Source organism: Anguilla rostrata, chromosome 19 (genome assembly GCF_018555375.3).
Source record: "Anguilla rostrata isolate EN2019 chromosome 19, ASM1855537v3, whole genome shotgun sequence".
Classification (NCBI taxonomy): domain Eukaryota; kingdom Metazoa; phylum Chordata; class Actinopteri; order Anguilliformes; family Anguillidae; genus Anguilla; species Anguilla rostrata.
This window is the reverse complement of record NC_057951.1, coordinates 15862078-15879179: the sequence shown is the minus strand read 5'-3', so window position 1 is coordinate 15879179 and position 17102 is coordinate 15862078. Positions and strand designations below refer to the sequence as shown.

At 50.8% G+C, this 17102-nt stretch overlaps 1 protein-coding gene across 6 annotated transcripts in view; it reads left to right on the top strand.

Annotated features, from left to right (window-relative positions):
• Nucleotides 1-17102, top strand: part of LOC135245909 (glutamate receptor-interacting protein 1-like) — a 402070-nt gene that overhangs the window by 94631 nt on the left and 290337 nt on the right. For all 6 annotated transcript variants that reach the window (XM_064319292.1, XM_064319287.1, XM_064319289.1 and 3 more), the window contains 6 exons: nucleotides 1264-1413; nucleotides 3283-3469; nucleotides 5339-5484; nucleotides 8016-8096; nucleotides 11462-11531; nucleotides 12749-12894. In XM_064319292.1, the coding sequence (XP_064175362.1) occupies nucleotides 1264-1413; nucleotides 3283-3469; nucleotides 5339-5484; nucleotides 8016-8096; nucleotides 11462-11531; nucleotides 12749-12894 (780 nt within the window). The remainder of the gene's footprint in view (nucleotides 1-1263; nucleotides 1414-3282; nucleotides 3470-5338; nucleotides 5485-8015; nucleotides 8097-11461; nucleotides 11532-12748; nucleotides 12895-17102) is intronic.

The window sequence follows — 17102 nt, the reverse complement described above, 5'->3', positions numbered from 1 at the left end:
ACTGACCTGCCCCCATATTTCAGTGTTTCATATTTGTTTGGTGTAATGGGGTTTGACGGTGGGGTTTGGTGTAATGGGGTTTGATGGTGGGGTTTGGTGTAATGGGGGGTTGATGCTGGGGTTTGGTGTAATGGGGTTTGATGCTGGGGTTTGATGGGGGAGGGGGCTGATGATGCAGTCAGTCATGGTAGCAGTCTGCTGTAATATTTGCTTTATTTCACAGTTTTTTACTGCATCGTAACTTCTTTATGAAATGATCCTTTGCCGCGGCCAAGCATGAGCCTTTAATCAATGTGTCCGAGTGATTAGTTGGGCAAAAGAAAGGCGGTGTGCCAGATCACATAATTACAGGTGAAGGGTCTGGATTATCTTAAAGTAGAGAGAGAGAGATATACTGGTGCGTGCTGTGTGTTGGCTGAGTGGACGAAAGCTGTCCATTTACTCCTTTCCACTGGGTGTTTTTTTAGTTAGGTTTGAGTCGGTTAAGGATTAAAGGGGAACTGTGGAGGGAACATGAAGGCACTCTCCTTCCTGTGGAAAATGTTTGATTGGCAGCTCCCCTCCGAAGCACCGTAATAAGTTTCATTGCCGCTAAGCGCTCCGTTTTACCGGCAGGATACTTCCTGTGATGTCAGCTGGAAGTGAAGCATTAATATTCACACTGGAGTAGAGGCTGAGTCTGCTCCGGGTGGAGGCTTGAGGTGCAGGGAGGTGTAGGGATCTGAGGTGTAGGGAGGTGTTAGGAGGTGCAGGGAGGTGTAGGGATTTGAGGTGTAAGGAGGTGCAGGGAGGTGTAGGGATTTGAGGTGTAAGGAGGTGTAGGGAGTCCTGCTCCTCCACATTTCCATTGTGAGGCAGCTGTGTGGGACTCTTTCATGTTCATGGCAGGTTTATTGATTAGGGGATTAGCAGGCTGATTGATGTATTGATTCAGTGTGTCTGGATGTCAGTTATGCAGTGTTTTTGCAGGTGACAAGAAGCCCTTCTACCCTCCCGCCCACTCTACACCAGTGCGTCATGGTGCTCAGTCCCTCTTCTTCTCCCTGCTCTTCCTCTCCTCTCCCCTCCTATCCCCGCCTCCCCTCTCTTCTGCCTCTCTATCCCCGCTCTCCCTCTCTCCCTCTCTCTCTCTGCTCTCTCTCCCTGCTCTTCCTCTCTCTCTCTGCCTCTCTATCCCCGCTCTCCCTCTCTCTCTCTGCCTCTCTATCCCGCTCTCCCTCTCTCTCTCTGCCTCTCTCTCCCTCCCTCTCTCTCTCTCTCCAGCTCTGGGCTCGCCCTTCTCCCCTACCTCTATGAGTGCCTACAGCCTGAGCTCCCTCACCATGGGCGCGCTGCCCCGAAACGTGTACCCGACCAGCCCCCGCGGAACCATGCTGAGGAGGAAGCTGAAGAAGAAGGACTTCAAGAGCTCCTGTACGTGCACTTCCTGTTTATACACAAGAGCTCCTGTATGTTCACTTCCTGTTTATTCACAAGAGCTCCCATATGTGTACTTCCTGTTTACACACAGTTTACACACATAGTGTAATTGCTAGCTAAGTTCAGGCTGCTCTGCGTTCTGCCATCGTAAAAAAAACAATCCAATTAAATATGCAAACGCAGGATGTGGCTGTCTCTGTGTAGGCCTCCTTCAGAACCTGCAGCCTGGGCGTCAGGTTAACTTCAAAGTGTCCCTTTTTCTTTCCCTGCTTTTTTTTTTTTTTAAAGGGGTTCACTTAATCCCCTTTTTTAGATGAAGGCTTTTTATCCGCTGTGGTAAATGTAGAGAATATCTCGCTCTGCACAGCCGGGTAAAATGACCTCCTACACACACGTTATGCTTCCACCTGACTCATCCTCTTTCCTCCGAGCGCTAAGAGGAGCTTTCCCTCCCTCTTTCGGCTGCTGTTCGTTCAGCGTGGGCTAGAGGAACGGCCCTGAGAAACGCCACTAACGCCGCGGCACCGCGCTCATACTTTAAATGGGGCCTCAGGGGCGAAATTAGCAGATAGGCTGTTGCTGTTTGCTGGCTGGCTCTGGTGTGACCCACAGTGAGGTTAATTATGTCTCTGTGTGGAATAATGATGCAGGGGGATAATCAGCTGGACCGGCTGAAGGATCTATAAATCCGCCGGCGCTGGTCTCAGTCTCAGTTCTCCTGTGTCTGGACATTTTTATTATCGAGCTTCATTCCATATTCTCGGTCAACAGAGCCAGTCACATTGGCCCAGACCCACGCCCTCAACAGCCCCTCTGCTCCATTCTCTTCACGTACAAACACGCCACTCCTCCTCCTCCCCCCCACTCCCTCCCTCCCCCCTCCTCCCCCCTCCCTCCCTCCTCCCCCCTCCCTCCCTCTCTCCTCCTCCTCCTCCCCCCTCCCCCCCTCCCTCCCCCCTCCCCCCTCCCCTCCCCCCTCCTCCCTCCCCCCTCCCTTCCTCCCCTCCCTCCCTCCCTCCCCCCCTCCCTCCCTCCTCCTGTCTCTTGTCCTCTGCATTATTACATAAAGGTGGGCATGTTTAAATCCCTACCCGTGTGGGGAGCAGTAATTTAATCCCTATCCGTGTGGGGAGCAGTAATTTAATCCCTACCCGTGTGGGGAGCAGTAATTTAATCCCTACCCGTGTGGGGAGCAGTAATTTAATCCCTACCCATGTGGGGAGCAGTAATTTAATCCCTACCCGTGTGGGGAGCAGTAATTTAATCCCTACCCGTGTGGGGAGCAGTAATTTAATCCCTACCCGTGTGGGGAGCAGTAATTTAATCCCTACCCGTGTGGGGAGCAGTAATTTAATCCCTACCCGTGTGGGGAGCAGTAATTTAATCCCTACCCGTGTGGGGAGCAGTAATTTAATCCCTACCCGTGTGGGGAGCAGTAATTCCGGCCGCGTGGCGAAGGCTCGTAAATCCCGAGGGCAGTCTTCCTCCGGGGGTGTGATGGATGGTCTGTGGGTGCAGAGGGGTGGGGTAAGGGTGGAGACGTCTTCCTCCGGGGGTGTGATGGATGGTCTGTGGGTGCAGAGGGGTGGGGTAAGGGTGGAGACGTCTTCCTCCGGGGGTGTGATGGATGGTCTGTGGGTGCAGAGGGGTGGGGTAAGGGTGGAGACGTCTTCCTCCGGGGGTGTGATGGATGGTCTGTGGGTGCAGAGGGTGAGTAGGTGGAGACGTCTTCCTCCGGGGTATGAGTCTGTGGTGCAGAGGGGTGGGGTAAGGGTTAATCCTGCCTCTCAGGGTGGAATAGGCTCTAATTCCAGCGCCTCCCCCCCCGGCATCTGATGCAACTTTGCCCCCCCCCCCGCGCAGTGTCTCTGGCCTCCAGCACCCTGGGGCTGACGGGGCAGGTGGTCCACACAGAGACCACTGAGGTGATGCTCATCAGCGACTCCATCATGGGCTTCGGGATCCAGCTGCAGGGGGGCGTGTTCGCGACTGAGACGCTCTCCTCCCCCCCCCTCATCGCCTACATGGACCCAGACAGCCCGGCGGAGAGGTCAGCCTCCTGCATCCCAGCATGCACTTCACGCACCATGCATGCGTGCAGTAACCAAGCAAGGCAGTATCTCTCTTTAGACAGGCAGTACGGATGAGGAAGACCATATAGAGAGAACCTCTGATAATTAATAAAAGTAACGTATGAAATTAAGTCTAACTGCTGAATAATAATAATAATGTAACACATCATATTTAATAAGCACCTTTCATGGTACCTGGACATATTATATCATTTGAAAACATTTGCATTATGCTGAGCGCTTTGTCATGGACCTTGGTTGTGATTAAGTAAGCACTGGACTCGCAGTGTAGTATGCGAGTGCTGTAGTGAATGGGTCAATCTGCACTGAACACTGAGCAGACTTTCAGTGGCACAGTAATATAGTAATAGTGCCTGTATTTATCCTGTGCTTTTCATACAGCACCCTCTCTGCCGTTCACAGAGCACCAATCAAAACACCGGAATGTGCAAATACAGAAATTATAATAAAGGTTGTGTAGAAGTAAGAATTAACCCTTTTGTGCATGGTGTCCACTACAGTGGACAAGGCATTTAAAGTCTGTTTTTACCTAGTCAGAGATATTTCTCATCTCCAAATTGCTTGATGGCAGATTAATTGGACCTTTGCCTACATTTTGATATGCTCCATATTGTTGATTGACTGTCTTTTCTAGTTTTGATGCATTGAATGTCAATATGGTGGGTGGTGGAAACGTTCAAAGTACCTATTCCTAGAGAACAGAGCAGGTTAAAAAATACATTCTTGTTAGGTAAGATGTAAGGAGCATCTTACAAGTTAAGGTTAAATATGCAGTGCTAAAAGGAGATAAATTATAATAATAAAAAGGATTATAATAATTGTATATATATATAAATGATAATAATAAAAAGGATCTGTAAAGTAAAAGAGGAATTGAAAATAGAAATCACTTGGTCACTTTTCCACTCAGGGTGGAGCTACGAACTGCAGGGTGTGTGTGTGTGTCCCTTCTCCTGTGTGTGTCGGTTCCCCCAAAACACTGCACCCGCATGCACGCACACGCGCACACACACGCATACATACACACACGCACGCACACACGCACATACTCTTAACAGTCACTTAATTTATTCAACATTTATTTACACACACGAGAAAGCTGTGAAAGTAAACTGAATTAAGTGGATGCAATATTCAGGATTTAATGTTCATGAGCCTTCTGTGGCTGTGTTCTGCATGGTGTTTATTTTGAGAGGTTTTCTGCACAAGCTGCACTTTTGCCTTGTTTGATTACATGGTGTTCAGAGCCGGTATCTGAGCACACTGGTGTTGTTTCCTGTGTCTGGTGGCGAGTGAGTGAGTGCTGTAGGCTAAGGGAGATGGCTCAGCTTTGTCAGGGAATCCTCGCATGAGCAGACTCTGTGACTCTGAGCCGAGCGGCTGTGGGGGAAACGGAGAGATCCCATCTGTTCTGCACTCTGCAGTGCAAAACGCAAGGAGTTCTCCCTCCGCTCCTGCTGATCGTGACTAATCTTAGTGTCAGCCAAGACAGAAGCTTTTTTCACTGAACTCTCCATCTTAGCTGCAGTGCATGCTGGTCCTGAGAGCCACAGTGCTCTGAGAATGGGGATGGGGGGGTTGGGGGCTGAATGATCGCCACGCACCTGAAGTGTTCAGAAGTGGATGCTTTGGAAAGGGAAGGTTCACGCTGTGTTTGACTGTCACGTTCAGAAGTGGATGCTTTGGAAAGGGAAGGTTCACGCTGTGTGTGACTGTCACGTTCAGAAGTGGATGCTTTGGAAAGGGAAGGTTCACGCTGTGTGTGACTGTCACGTTCAGAAGTGGATGCTTTGGAAAGGGAAGGTTCACTGTTCACTGTCACACAGGTGCGGCATCCTGCAGATCGGAGACCGGATCCTGGCCATCAACGGCATCCCCACGGAGGACAGCACCCTGGAGGAGACCAATCAGCTGCTGCGTGACTCCAGCATCACCAACAAGGTTACCCTGGAGATCGAGTTTGACGTGGCAGGTAACTGTACCACAGTGATGTTCCCTATAGAATGGATCCTGTACCACAGTGATGTTCCCTATAGAATGGGTCCTGTACCACAGTGTGGTTCCCTATAGAATGGATCCTGTACCACAGTGATGTTCCCTATAGAATGGATCCTGTACCACAGTGATGTTCCCTATAGAATGGATCCTGTACCACAGTGATGTTCCCTATAGAATGGATCCTGTACCACAGTGATGTTCCCTATAGAATGGATCCTGTACCACAGTGATGTTCCCTATAGAATGGATCCTGTACCACAGTGTGGTTCCCTATAGAATGGGTCCTGTACCACAGTGATGTTCCCTATAGAATGGGTCCTGTACCCCAGTGATGTTCCCTATAGAATGGATCCTGTACCACAGTGATGTTCCCTATATAATGGATCCTGTACCACAGTGTGGTTCCCTATAGAATGGATCCTGTACCACAGTGATGTTCCCTATATAATGGATCCTGTACCACAGTGTGGTTCCCTATATAATGGATCCTGTACCACAGTGATGTTCCCTATAGAATGGATCCTGTACCACAGTGTGGTTCCCTATAGAATGGGTCCTGTACCCCAGTGATGTTCCCTATAGAATGGGCCCTGTACCACAGTGATGTTCCCTATAGAATGGGTCCTGTACCACAGTGCTCTTCTGTACAGAGTGGATCATGTACTACAGTGTGGTTCCCTATAGAGTGGATCATGTACTACAGTGGGGTACTTCAGAATGGATATAATCTTAGGGAGCAGTGTAGGTGGTGGTTTATATAACTTTGATTGCAACTCCAAGGTTGCTGGTTTGATTCCCTTAGCTGGTATTTAACCTGAATTGGTTCATTAAATATTCAGCTGTATAAATTGATTGTATGAAGAAAAAAAAAACATGAACTCTGTAAACTCCCTCTGTATGCCCTGAGAACAATGTGAAAATGTGGATGGGAGCGCGGGGTTATGTTCAGAGTGGAGAGATGAATGGGGGCACTGGGATGGTGCAGGAGAACTCCGACTGGCAGATCTAAAAGAGAAATGTGAGAATGAAAGAGACAAACGGCCTGGTCAGATAGCATGAGGTCTGAATCCTTTTTCAGATTCATTTGCTTCATCCACCATAAATGTTTCTCATTCTTAAATGCTTGCTGTAAGCAAATTCCAGCAGCCATTTTAGAGAGTTCCAGTGCCTAATTTGGCTTTTAAGGGTTTTAGGTCCAGAAATGAACAGAAGAATGCGAGGTAAGCTCTTGTAAAGTGGGAAGACGGTGGTTACAGTCTGAGAAATGTTTGAGAGTGTAGCTTTCAGCTGCAGATCTGCTCTTGCTTTTAAATATAGCATTCTGTTGTTGCTTCCACAGTTGTCAGGCTTGCTGTACTAATAAAAAAAACTCATTTCAGTACTTACATGTTTCACCGTCTCAGCTGAATCTTAATTACCCCAGTTGGGTGGGAACTGTGAACACATCAGAAATGTGTGCCCCCCCTCCTCCCCCCATTGTATTCTATATAATGCCTGTTCTAGGAAGTGACTGTCAAACAGAGGATTTTATCACCAGAATATTTTGCATTTTCTTGGCTGTCTCAGAGCCAAATTTGTCATTTATTTATTTATTTTTGTGCTAATCTGTTAATGTTCTAATGCTAGCCCCATTTAAACCAGAAACTTTTCTATAATTCGTTCTGACAAGCCTTTAACTTATTTTCTTTGTTCTTCAGCTTTTGGTTGCCCTTTCTTCCAGAGTGCCTTATCTTGGTACATAATGTGCTTCTTTCTTTAAATAAGCTTTATCCTTTTTTAAACTTTTCTTGGTCCTGAGAAAACCCATTCAAATTTAACAGTCATTATTATGTATATAATGCACATTGCAGAGCATATGGTGATCAGTATCATCTTCATATATCTGTAGTATTTCCAGGGTGAGTTGTAGTAACACATTGCAACATGTACAAGAAGACAGAAAATGATCTGGTAGATAAAGGCGATTGGTTAACCTCTGGATGCGGTATTCCACATGATCTGGTAGATAAAGGCGATTGGTTAACCTCTGGATGCTGTATTCCACATGATCTGGTAGATAAAGGCGATTGGTTAACCTCTGGATGCTGTATTCCACAGCTGTTCTCTATTACAATCATGCATTCAGCGCCCCTATGTTCTGCTTTACTGTCTGCTCGCGTCTGATTGGCTGCACGGCCCTCCACAGTCCTATCCTCTTTAATTCCAGTTCAGTACATGGATGCAGAAGAGAATTGAGCTCTCTGTTCTTCACCTGCCTGATTAAATGACAGTTAGTGAGTAATGTATGTAGATGTGGCTGGAGTAACAGCTAGCGCACCAGTATGAATATTACATTTGCTGTCTGTATGCAGGTATTTGAAGTATTTGTTTGTTTGTTTGTTTTTTCATTTTTAACATCCTTGCTAATTTATTTCCCCCTCTCTGTCTCCATCCATCTCTCCCTTCCCACTTTCCCTCTCTGTCTGCCTCTCTTCATCCCCCTCTCCCTCTCTCTCCCTCCTGCAGAGTCCGTCATCCCCAGCAGCGGCACTTTCCATGTGAAGCTCCCCAAGAAGCCTGGAGTTGAGCTGGGAATCACCATCAGCTGTGAGTGTGCTGCTCCATACTACTGCTCCATACAGCTGCTCTATACCGAACGTGTCAGAAAGTTTGTGTTTGGGATTTTGCACAGTACAAACACATAAATTTAGTACTGCCCGGTTTGGCTTTGACCCAGAGTACTGTTGCTGTGTTCCTGTGGGCAGAGGCAGATGTTGCTGTAGTGCTGTTACAGTGCTGATCTGTGCACTGCAGCCATTTTAACTGTGGTTGAAGCACCTTCCAGAATATTCTACCCCATGTTGCATTTTCTGATTCTATGAAATGTTGGGGAATAAATTTATTCCAGCAAGATTATTCTGGAAGCCAGCATTGCTTCACAGCAAACAGGGATTTATGGTTTTGAACGATTATTCACTGGCTGATGCCACAGAAAGCAATATGCAGGAGTATGTGTGTGTGTGTGTGTGCGCGTGCATGCGTGCAAGCGTGTGTGTGTGTGCGTGCGTGCGTGCATGCGTGTGTGTGTGTGTGTGTCAGCAGGGTGTGGCAAGAGAAGTGAAAAATGAATTTCTCAGAGGAGGACTGTAGAATTCCATAAGACTGTGCAGCGCATGCCAAGGAGCACAGTCCCCTCCCCTCCCCCCTGCAGCCTCTGAGCTGGCAGCCAGCCCATCAGCTCTGTGCTGGTCACTAAAGCACAGGGCCCTGAATGGGGCACTGTACAAAACACAGGCGGAACACAGAGCACTGCTGCCGATACTGTAACACAGGCAGAACACAGAGCACTGCTGCCTATACTGTAGCACAGGCAGAACACAGAGCACTGCTGCCTATACTGTAGCACAGGCAGAACACAGAGCACTGCTGCCTATACTGTAGCACAGGCAGAACACAGAGCACGGCTGCCTATACTGTAACACAGGCAGAACACAGAGCACTGCTGCCTATACTGTAGCACAGGCAGAACACAGTGCACTGCTGCCTATACTGTAGCACAGGCGGAACACAGAGCACTGCTGCCTATACTGTAGCACAGGCAGAACAGAGAGCACTGCTGCCTATACTGTAGCACAGGCAGAACACAGAGCACTGCTGCCTATACTGTAACACAGGCAGAACACAGAGCACTGCTGCCTATACTGTAGCACAGGCAGAACACAGAGCACTGCCTGTAGCACAGAGAACCCCTACCCAGCGCCGCTCTCCAGGCTGTTTATGCAGCTTCAGCCTCCCTTAAGTGCAGTGATGTCTGCTGTGCTTTTTGTTTACGATGTTTATATTTCACACTTACGACCTGCAGAGGGAAAGGAAGCTTCTTCATCCTCTGGCCTTCATTAATATGATGTATCAATGCCATTTTGGGAAGGCTTCCAACTTTCATCCAGTCTCCAGGCTTAGCTCATGAATCGAGGCAGACGAGGACACCCAAATGCTCTCTCTCGGCCCCTGTGAGGGCAGATCAAAGTCCTAAATGCTGTAATTAGGCGATCTTCTTAAATGATGTGGGAAGCATTTGATATTCCCCCAACACGGTGGTGTCAGAGTGAATTTCTCTGGATGGTTCTGCAGGACTGCAGTGGCAGCGTGGGGGTTGTAGTGTGACTGGCCTGCATTAACGCTGCAGTTATGAACGTCGGGAGGACCGATTCGCTCTGTCACTTCCTGTTTGTGTCACGCCGCCCAATGCCTGCGCCTCCCTGCTGCCACGCTCAAACCATAAAGGAGGCGAGCTGGGGGATTTATGACTGGCTGAGAATAGAGGCTGAGCGATGGCCAATCAGGACTGGGCAGAGCTCTGGTTGGGGTTAGGGTTGGCGCTTTGCCCCCTCTGTGGAATGCCCCACCCCGATGGTTGGGTGGACGGGTCTCTGCAGCGCCCTGTGTTCCAGGGACTGAAAACATTGCAGATTTATTGCAGCACTTCACAGTATATTGACAGATATACAAATTATTGGCTCTTTAAGATATTAGAATTGATTAAACTTCTGTGAAATGTATTTATAATTGAATTTTCTACATATTTACATTTATGTTACGGAGGAGCCACTGGGCTGCAAAGGGCCATGGTGTTATACTCTCAGGCCTTGTGCTGTTGAGCAGGTGTAGGCAGGTAGTCTGCCCCACAGAACTGTCCTGGTGTGTTAGTTCAGCTGTTCATTATTTATATTAGAAAAGAGAGAAAATTAAAACAGTCTTGTATTTATAGTTCTATGAGAGCTGACTGGGCTGGGCTGGTGAGAGCTGGCTGGGCTGGGCTGGTGAGAGCTGGCTGGGCTGGGCTGGGCTGGGCTGGGCTGGGCTGGTGAGAGCTGGCTGGGCTGGGCTGGGCTGGGCTGGGGTGGTGAGAGCTGGCTGGGCTGGGCTGGTGAGAGCTGACTGGGCTGGGCTGGTGAGAGCTGGCTGGGCTGGGCTGGGCTGGGCTGGGCTGGGCTGGGCTGGTGAGAGCTGGTGGGCTGGCTGGGCTGGGCTGGGCTGGGCTGGGCTGGGCTGGGCTGGGCTGGGCTGGGCTGGTGAGAGCTGACTGGGCTGGGCTGGTGGAGCTGATGGGCTGGGCTGGGCTGGCTGGGCTGGTGGAGGGCTGGGCTGGGCTGGTGAGAGCTGGCTGGGCTGGGCTGGGCTGGGCTGGGCTGGTGAGCTGACTGGCTGGGCTGGGCTGGGCTGGGCTGGGCTGGTGAGAGCTGGCTGGGCTGGGCTGGGCTGGTGAGAGCTGGCTGGGCTGGGCTGGGCTGGGCTGGTGAGAGCTGGCTGGGCTGGGCTGGGCTGGTCTGGTGAGAGCTGACTGGGCTGGGCTGGGCTGGGGCTGGGCTGGGCTGGGCTGGGCTGGGCTGGTGAGAGCTGGCTGGGCTGGGCTGGGCTTGGCTGGGCTGGGCTGGGCTGGGCTGGTGAGAGCTGGCTGGGCTGGGCTGGGCTGGGCTGGGCTGGTGAGAGCTGGCTGGGCTGGGCTGGGCTGGTGAGAGCTGGCTGGGCTGGGCTGGGCTGGGCTGGTGAGAGCTGGCTGGGCTGGGCTGGTGAGAGCTGGCTGGGCTGGGCTGGTGAGAGCTGGCTGGGCTGGGCTGGTGAGGCTGGCTGGGCTGGGCTGGGTGGGCTGGGCTGGGCTGGGCTGGTGAGAGCTGGCTGGGCTGGGCTGGGCTGGTGGGCTGGGCTGGGCTGGGCTGGGCTGGGCTGGGCTGGGCTGGGCTGGGCTGGGCTGGGCTGGGCTGGGCTGGGCTGGGCTGGTGAGAGCTGGCTGGGCTGGGCTGGGCTGGTGAGAGCTGGCTGGGCTGGGCTGGGCTGGGCTGGTGAGAGCAGAAAGGCCTGGCTCTGTGTGTAAAGCTGAGTGCCTGGCTCATAAATAATGCTAACGAGGGCCTTGCTCTCTCTCCTCCGTCCTGTCAGCATCCTGTTCTTTCTTTCCTTCCTCTCTCCTTCAGCTCCATCCAGCAGGAAACCCGGGGATGCCCTCATTATCTCTGACATAAAGAAGGGGAGTGTGGCTCACAGGTAGGGCTCGCCCTGTCCCCCTATCTCATCCCCCTGTCTCATCCCCCTGACTCATCCCCCTGACTCATCCCCCTGACTCATCCCCCTGACTCATCCCCCTGTCTCATCTCATCCCTCTGACTCATCCCCCGTCTCATCCCCCTGTCTCATCTCATCCCTCTGACTCATCCCCCTGTCTCATCCCCCTGTCTCATCTCATCCCTCTGACTCATCCCCCTGTCTCATCCCCCTGACTCATCTCATCCCCCTGTCTCATCCCCTGTCTCATCCCCTGACTCATCCCCCTGACTCATCCCCCTGTCTCATCCCCCTGTCTCATCTCATCCCTCTGACTCATCCCCTGTCTCATCCCCCTGACTCATCTCATCCCCCTGTCTCATCCCCCTGTCTCATCTCATCCCCCTGTTCTCCCCCTGTCTCATCCCCCTGTCTCATCTCATCCCTCTGACTCATCCCCCTGGCTCATCCCCCTGGCTCATCCCCCTGACTCATCCCCCTGTCTCATCCCCCTGACTCATCTCATCCCCCTGGCTCATCCCCCTGGCTCATCCCCCTGGCTCATCCCCCTGTCTCATCCCCCTGTCTTGCCGTGTGCACACACCTGAACACAGGTGCAGTGCGTAAGGCAGGTGTATCTGAACTCTGTCTCTGCGTATCCCTGGCTAACTGCTGCATGTATGCATTCTGTAGAATGATCTGCCCTAGTTTGTAAATTAGTTACACAATTCCACGTGTGCTATCTTGTTAATTATGCTAGTGGAAGCAAGAAATTAGGTTACATGCTCATGTTCACCAAGCTCATGTTCACCTAGCAAATTTTTAAAGATAAACTGCTACTGTTGGTATGAATTTTGAAATGACCTCATTGATAGCAGAAAATCTGTGTGTGTGTGTGTGTGCGTGTGTGTGGTGTGCGCATGCATGCATGCCGTGTGTATGTGCGTGCGTGCGTGCGTGTGTGTGTGCGTGCGTGCGTGCGTGTGTGTGTGCGTGCGTGCGTGCGTGCGTGTGTGCGTGCGTGTGTGTGTGTGTGTGTGCGTGTGTGTGTGTGTGTGTGCGTGCGTGCGTGCGTGTGTGTGTGCGTGCGTGCGTGCGTGTGTGTGTGCGTGCGTGCGTGCGTGCGTGCGTGTGTGTGTGTGTGTGTGTGTGCGTGCGTGTGTGTGTGTGTGCGTGCGTGTGTGTGTGTGTGTGTGCGTGTGTGCGTGTGCTCCTCTCAGGACGGGGACTCTAGAGCTGGGAGATAAGCTGCTGGCCATAGATAACATCCGGCTGGAGAACTGCTCCATGGAGGACGCGGTGCAGATCCTGCAGCAGTGCGAGGACCTGGTCAAGCTCAAGATCCGCAAGGACGAGGACAACTCAGGTACCCCGACACACACACACACACACCACACACACACACACACACACACACTATACACACACACACACACACACACATACACACACACTACACACACACACACACAACACACTACACACAACACACACACACACACACACACACCACACACACACACACACACACACACACCACACACACACACACCACACACACACACACACTACACACACACACACACACACTACACACACACTACACACACACACACACCACACACACACACACACACACACACACACGTACACAACACACACACACACACACACACGTACACAACAACACACACACACACACACAGACAGACACACACACACACACAGACACACACACACACCCTACACACACACACCCGACACACACACACACACACACCACATACACACACACACTACACACACACACACACACACACTACACACACACACACACCACACACACACACCACACAACACACACACACACACACACACAACACACACACACACACACACACCTACACACACACACACCACACACACACACACACACACACATACACACACACACTACACACACACACACACACACACACACCACACACCACACACACACACACACACACACACACACCACACACACACCACACACACACACACTACAACACACACACCCCACACACACAACACCACACAACAACACCCTACACACACACACCACACACACACACACACACACACACACAACACTAAACACACACACACCCTACAACACACACCCTACACACACACGCACACACACACACACACACACACACATACACACGCCACACACACACACACGCCACACATACACACACACATGCTACACACACACACACACACACACACAGCCAGGCTCAAGTACCCCAGATACACCCCCATTCCTGCTTGTCAACATAGATCACTAGCTCTCGCTAGCAGCGCCTCCTGTTGAGCGGGGCCGGGCGGTGCACCGGTCTGTTCTCCTGGCTGTGGAGCTGTGACTGTGTGAGCATGTGCAGAGCCCAGCTTCCTCAGCTTCCTTCTCAGGTCCTCCAACAGAAACACACTCTCTTCCCACAATCCCATGGGAATTTTCCAAGCCCCCCCCCCCCACTGCCTCAGGCCCCTGCAACATTGGGGGGGTCTTTACCTCCAGCTGATCTGGCAGTGATTAATTCAGCCTGGCTAATTGCTCAGTTTGTTCAATTATGCAATTAAAAGGTCTCTTTCCTCTAGAGACTGTCATAGGTTTATTGGCCAGAGGGCCTTATCAAAATTTTCTTTTATTTATAAATCTTTGTGTTTTTTGACCATTTACTTATTTATTATTTGTAAAATAACTAAAATAGGGGTGTCTAAGATTCTTATTTTAGTTTATATTTATATCAGACTTTATAATCGCTGTAGCAGGATAACACTTATCATCAAAGCGACAGCCGGAGAACATTTTTATCAGAGCTTCTCAGCTTATCCTTGTCACGCACTGTGGCGAAGCATGTTTCCATCCTTACAACCGCCCCCCCAAAGACAGCACAGTCACGCACTGTGGCGAAGCATGTTTCCATCCATACAACCGCCCCCCCAAAGACAGCACAGTCACGCACTGTGGCGAAGCATGTTTCCATCCATACAACCGCCCCCCCAAAGACAGCACAGTCACGCACTGTGGCGAAGCATGTTTCCATCCATACAACCCCCCCCCAAAGACAGCACAGTCACGCACTGTGGCGAAGCATGTTTCCATCCATACAACCGCCCCCCCAAAGACAGCACAGTCACGCACTGTGGCGAAGCATGTTTCCATCCATACAACCGCCCCCCCAAAGACAGCACAGTCACGCACTGTGGCGAAGCATGTTTCCATCCATACAACCGCCCCCCCAAAGACAGCACAGTCACGCACTGTGGCGAAGCATGTTTCCATCCATACAACCACCCCCCAAAGACAGCGCATACTCTCATATTCAGCCTGTTTTACCCAGCTGAGGTTTTATTCAGTTCATTTATTTTATTTTTATCCTGAACGCAGTGAGGATCTTATACAGCACACGACAGGAGGATCTGCCACTGGCCGTTGTACTCTTTAACCAATCAGCGATGCGACTGTAGTCTGCCAATCAGAACCAAGTTCCAACCGAGAGCTGTCCCTGTGTTTAATTCTCATATTTTTAAATTCTTTTCTCCACACATTTTCTAAATGGTTGGTAGTGCTGCACGTGCTGCGCTGTTATAAATAAAGTTTTGGTGGTTCAGCCCCACGCAGTCTGAGAGGGGAGTTCTTGGCGGAGGGCTTTACCGATTTTTTTTTTTTTTTTTGCTTCCTCTCTCTGGTTGAGTGCAATCCACAGGGGAGCACTTGACCTCTCTGAAGCCTCTAAGCATCCTGTGGTGGGCTAATAAGCCCAGAGATGTGGATGGGCTGTGTTTCCACACCCCCCCCCCCACTCCTGTTACACACACAGCAGCATGCTCTGCTCCTTAAGGAAAAATATATTTCTCCTCTCCTGCTTCTGTCTCCTCTCCTCTCTGCTTCTGTCTCCTCTCCTCTCCTGCTTCTGTTTCTCCTCTCCTGCTTCTGTCTCTCCTCTCCTCTCCTGCTTCTGTCTCCTCTCCTCTCTGCTTCTGTCTCTCCTCTCCTCTCCTGCTTCTGTCTCTCCTCTCCTGGTTCTGTTTCACCTCTCCTGCTCTTAATCGCGTATAGCCTTGTAAATATTCTCCCAACCCAGCAGAGAGCTTTCCTTGTTGGATATCTGTTTATTTCTGTGTTCTTAAAGACTCCCCACAGAGATACACATATCCATATTCATAAGATTTAAAGATCTCCCTCCCTTCCCTCAAAGCCAAAACATTACAGTTTGATGCAACAGCAAGTTGATTAAAGAGGCAAGGCGACAGATAGCACTGAGGCAATATGAACATTCTGCCCTGCAATACAGCACCTGGGCTGTAGTGTCTGTGCCGTGTCTGTAGCAGTGTCTGTGCCGTGTCTGCAGTGTCTGTAGCAGTGTCTGTGCCGTGTCTGTAGCAGGGTCTGTGCCGTGTCTGTAGCAGTGTCTGTGCCGTGTCTGCAGTGTCTGTAGCAGTGTCTGTGCCGTGTCTGTAGCAGAGTCTGTGCCGTGTCTGCAGTGTCTGTGCCGTGTCTGCAGTGTCTGTGCCGTGTCTGCAGTGTCTGTGCCGTGTCTGTAGCAGTGGTCTGTGCCGTGTCTGTAGCAGTGTCTGTGCCGTGTCTGTAGCAGTGTCTGTGCCGTGTCTGCAGTGTCTGTAGCAGTGTCTGTGCCATTACATTACATTACATTATAGGTTCTTAGCAGACGCTCTTATCCAGAGCGACTTACAACAAGTGCATTACAAAACTCGGAGACAAGCGCTTTACAACATTCCTGCAAGAGAGCTACAATAGGTATAACTTTGCTTAGGTATAAGTGTGAATTGTACACCCTATTTTTTTTTTTTTTTTTTTTTTTTTTTTTTAGAAAAAAAAATGTTAGAGGTAGTGGGGGTGATGAGGTGAGATGTAGCTTGAAGAGGTGAGTCTTCAGTCTACGTTTGAAGACGGCCAGGGTCTCTGCTGTTCTGACTTGCACAGGAAGGTCATTCCACCACCGTGGGGCTAGAACAGACAGGAGGCGTGACCGGGTGCTGGTGCGAGCCGGGGCCAGGGACCAGGCGACATGTGGCAGCAGAACGGAGAGGTCTAGCTGGGGTGTAGGGTCTGATGAGTTGACGTAGATAGGGAGGGGCTGACCCCCTGGCTGCTTTGAAGGCAAGCACTAATGTTTTAAATTTGATGCGAGCCATCACGGGGAGCCAGTGGAGGGTGGTGAGCAGGGGGGTAACGTGGGAATGTCTGGGGAGGTTGAAGACCAGACGCGCTGCTGCGTTCTGGATGAGTTGCAGGGTCTGATAGATGATGCTGGGAGGCCAGCAAGCAGGGAGTTACAGTAGTCCAGGCGGACAGGACCACTGCCTGGACGAGGAGTTGGGTCGAGTAAGTTGTGAGGAAGGGCGGATCCTCCGGATGTTATACAGGAAGAACCTGCATGAACGTGTCACTGCTGAAATGTGCTCGGTGAGGGACAGTCTGTTGTCCATCACCACGCCAGGTTTCTAGTTGAGGGTGATGGTGTGAGGATGGTATTACCTAGGAGATAGAGAGATCAGAGAGAG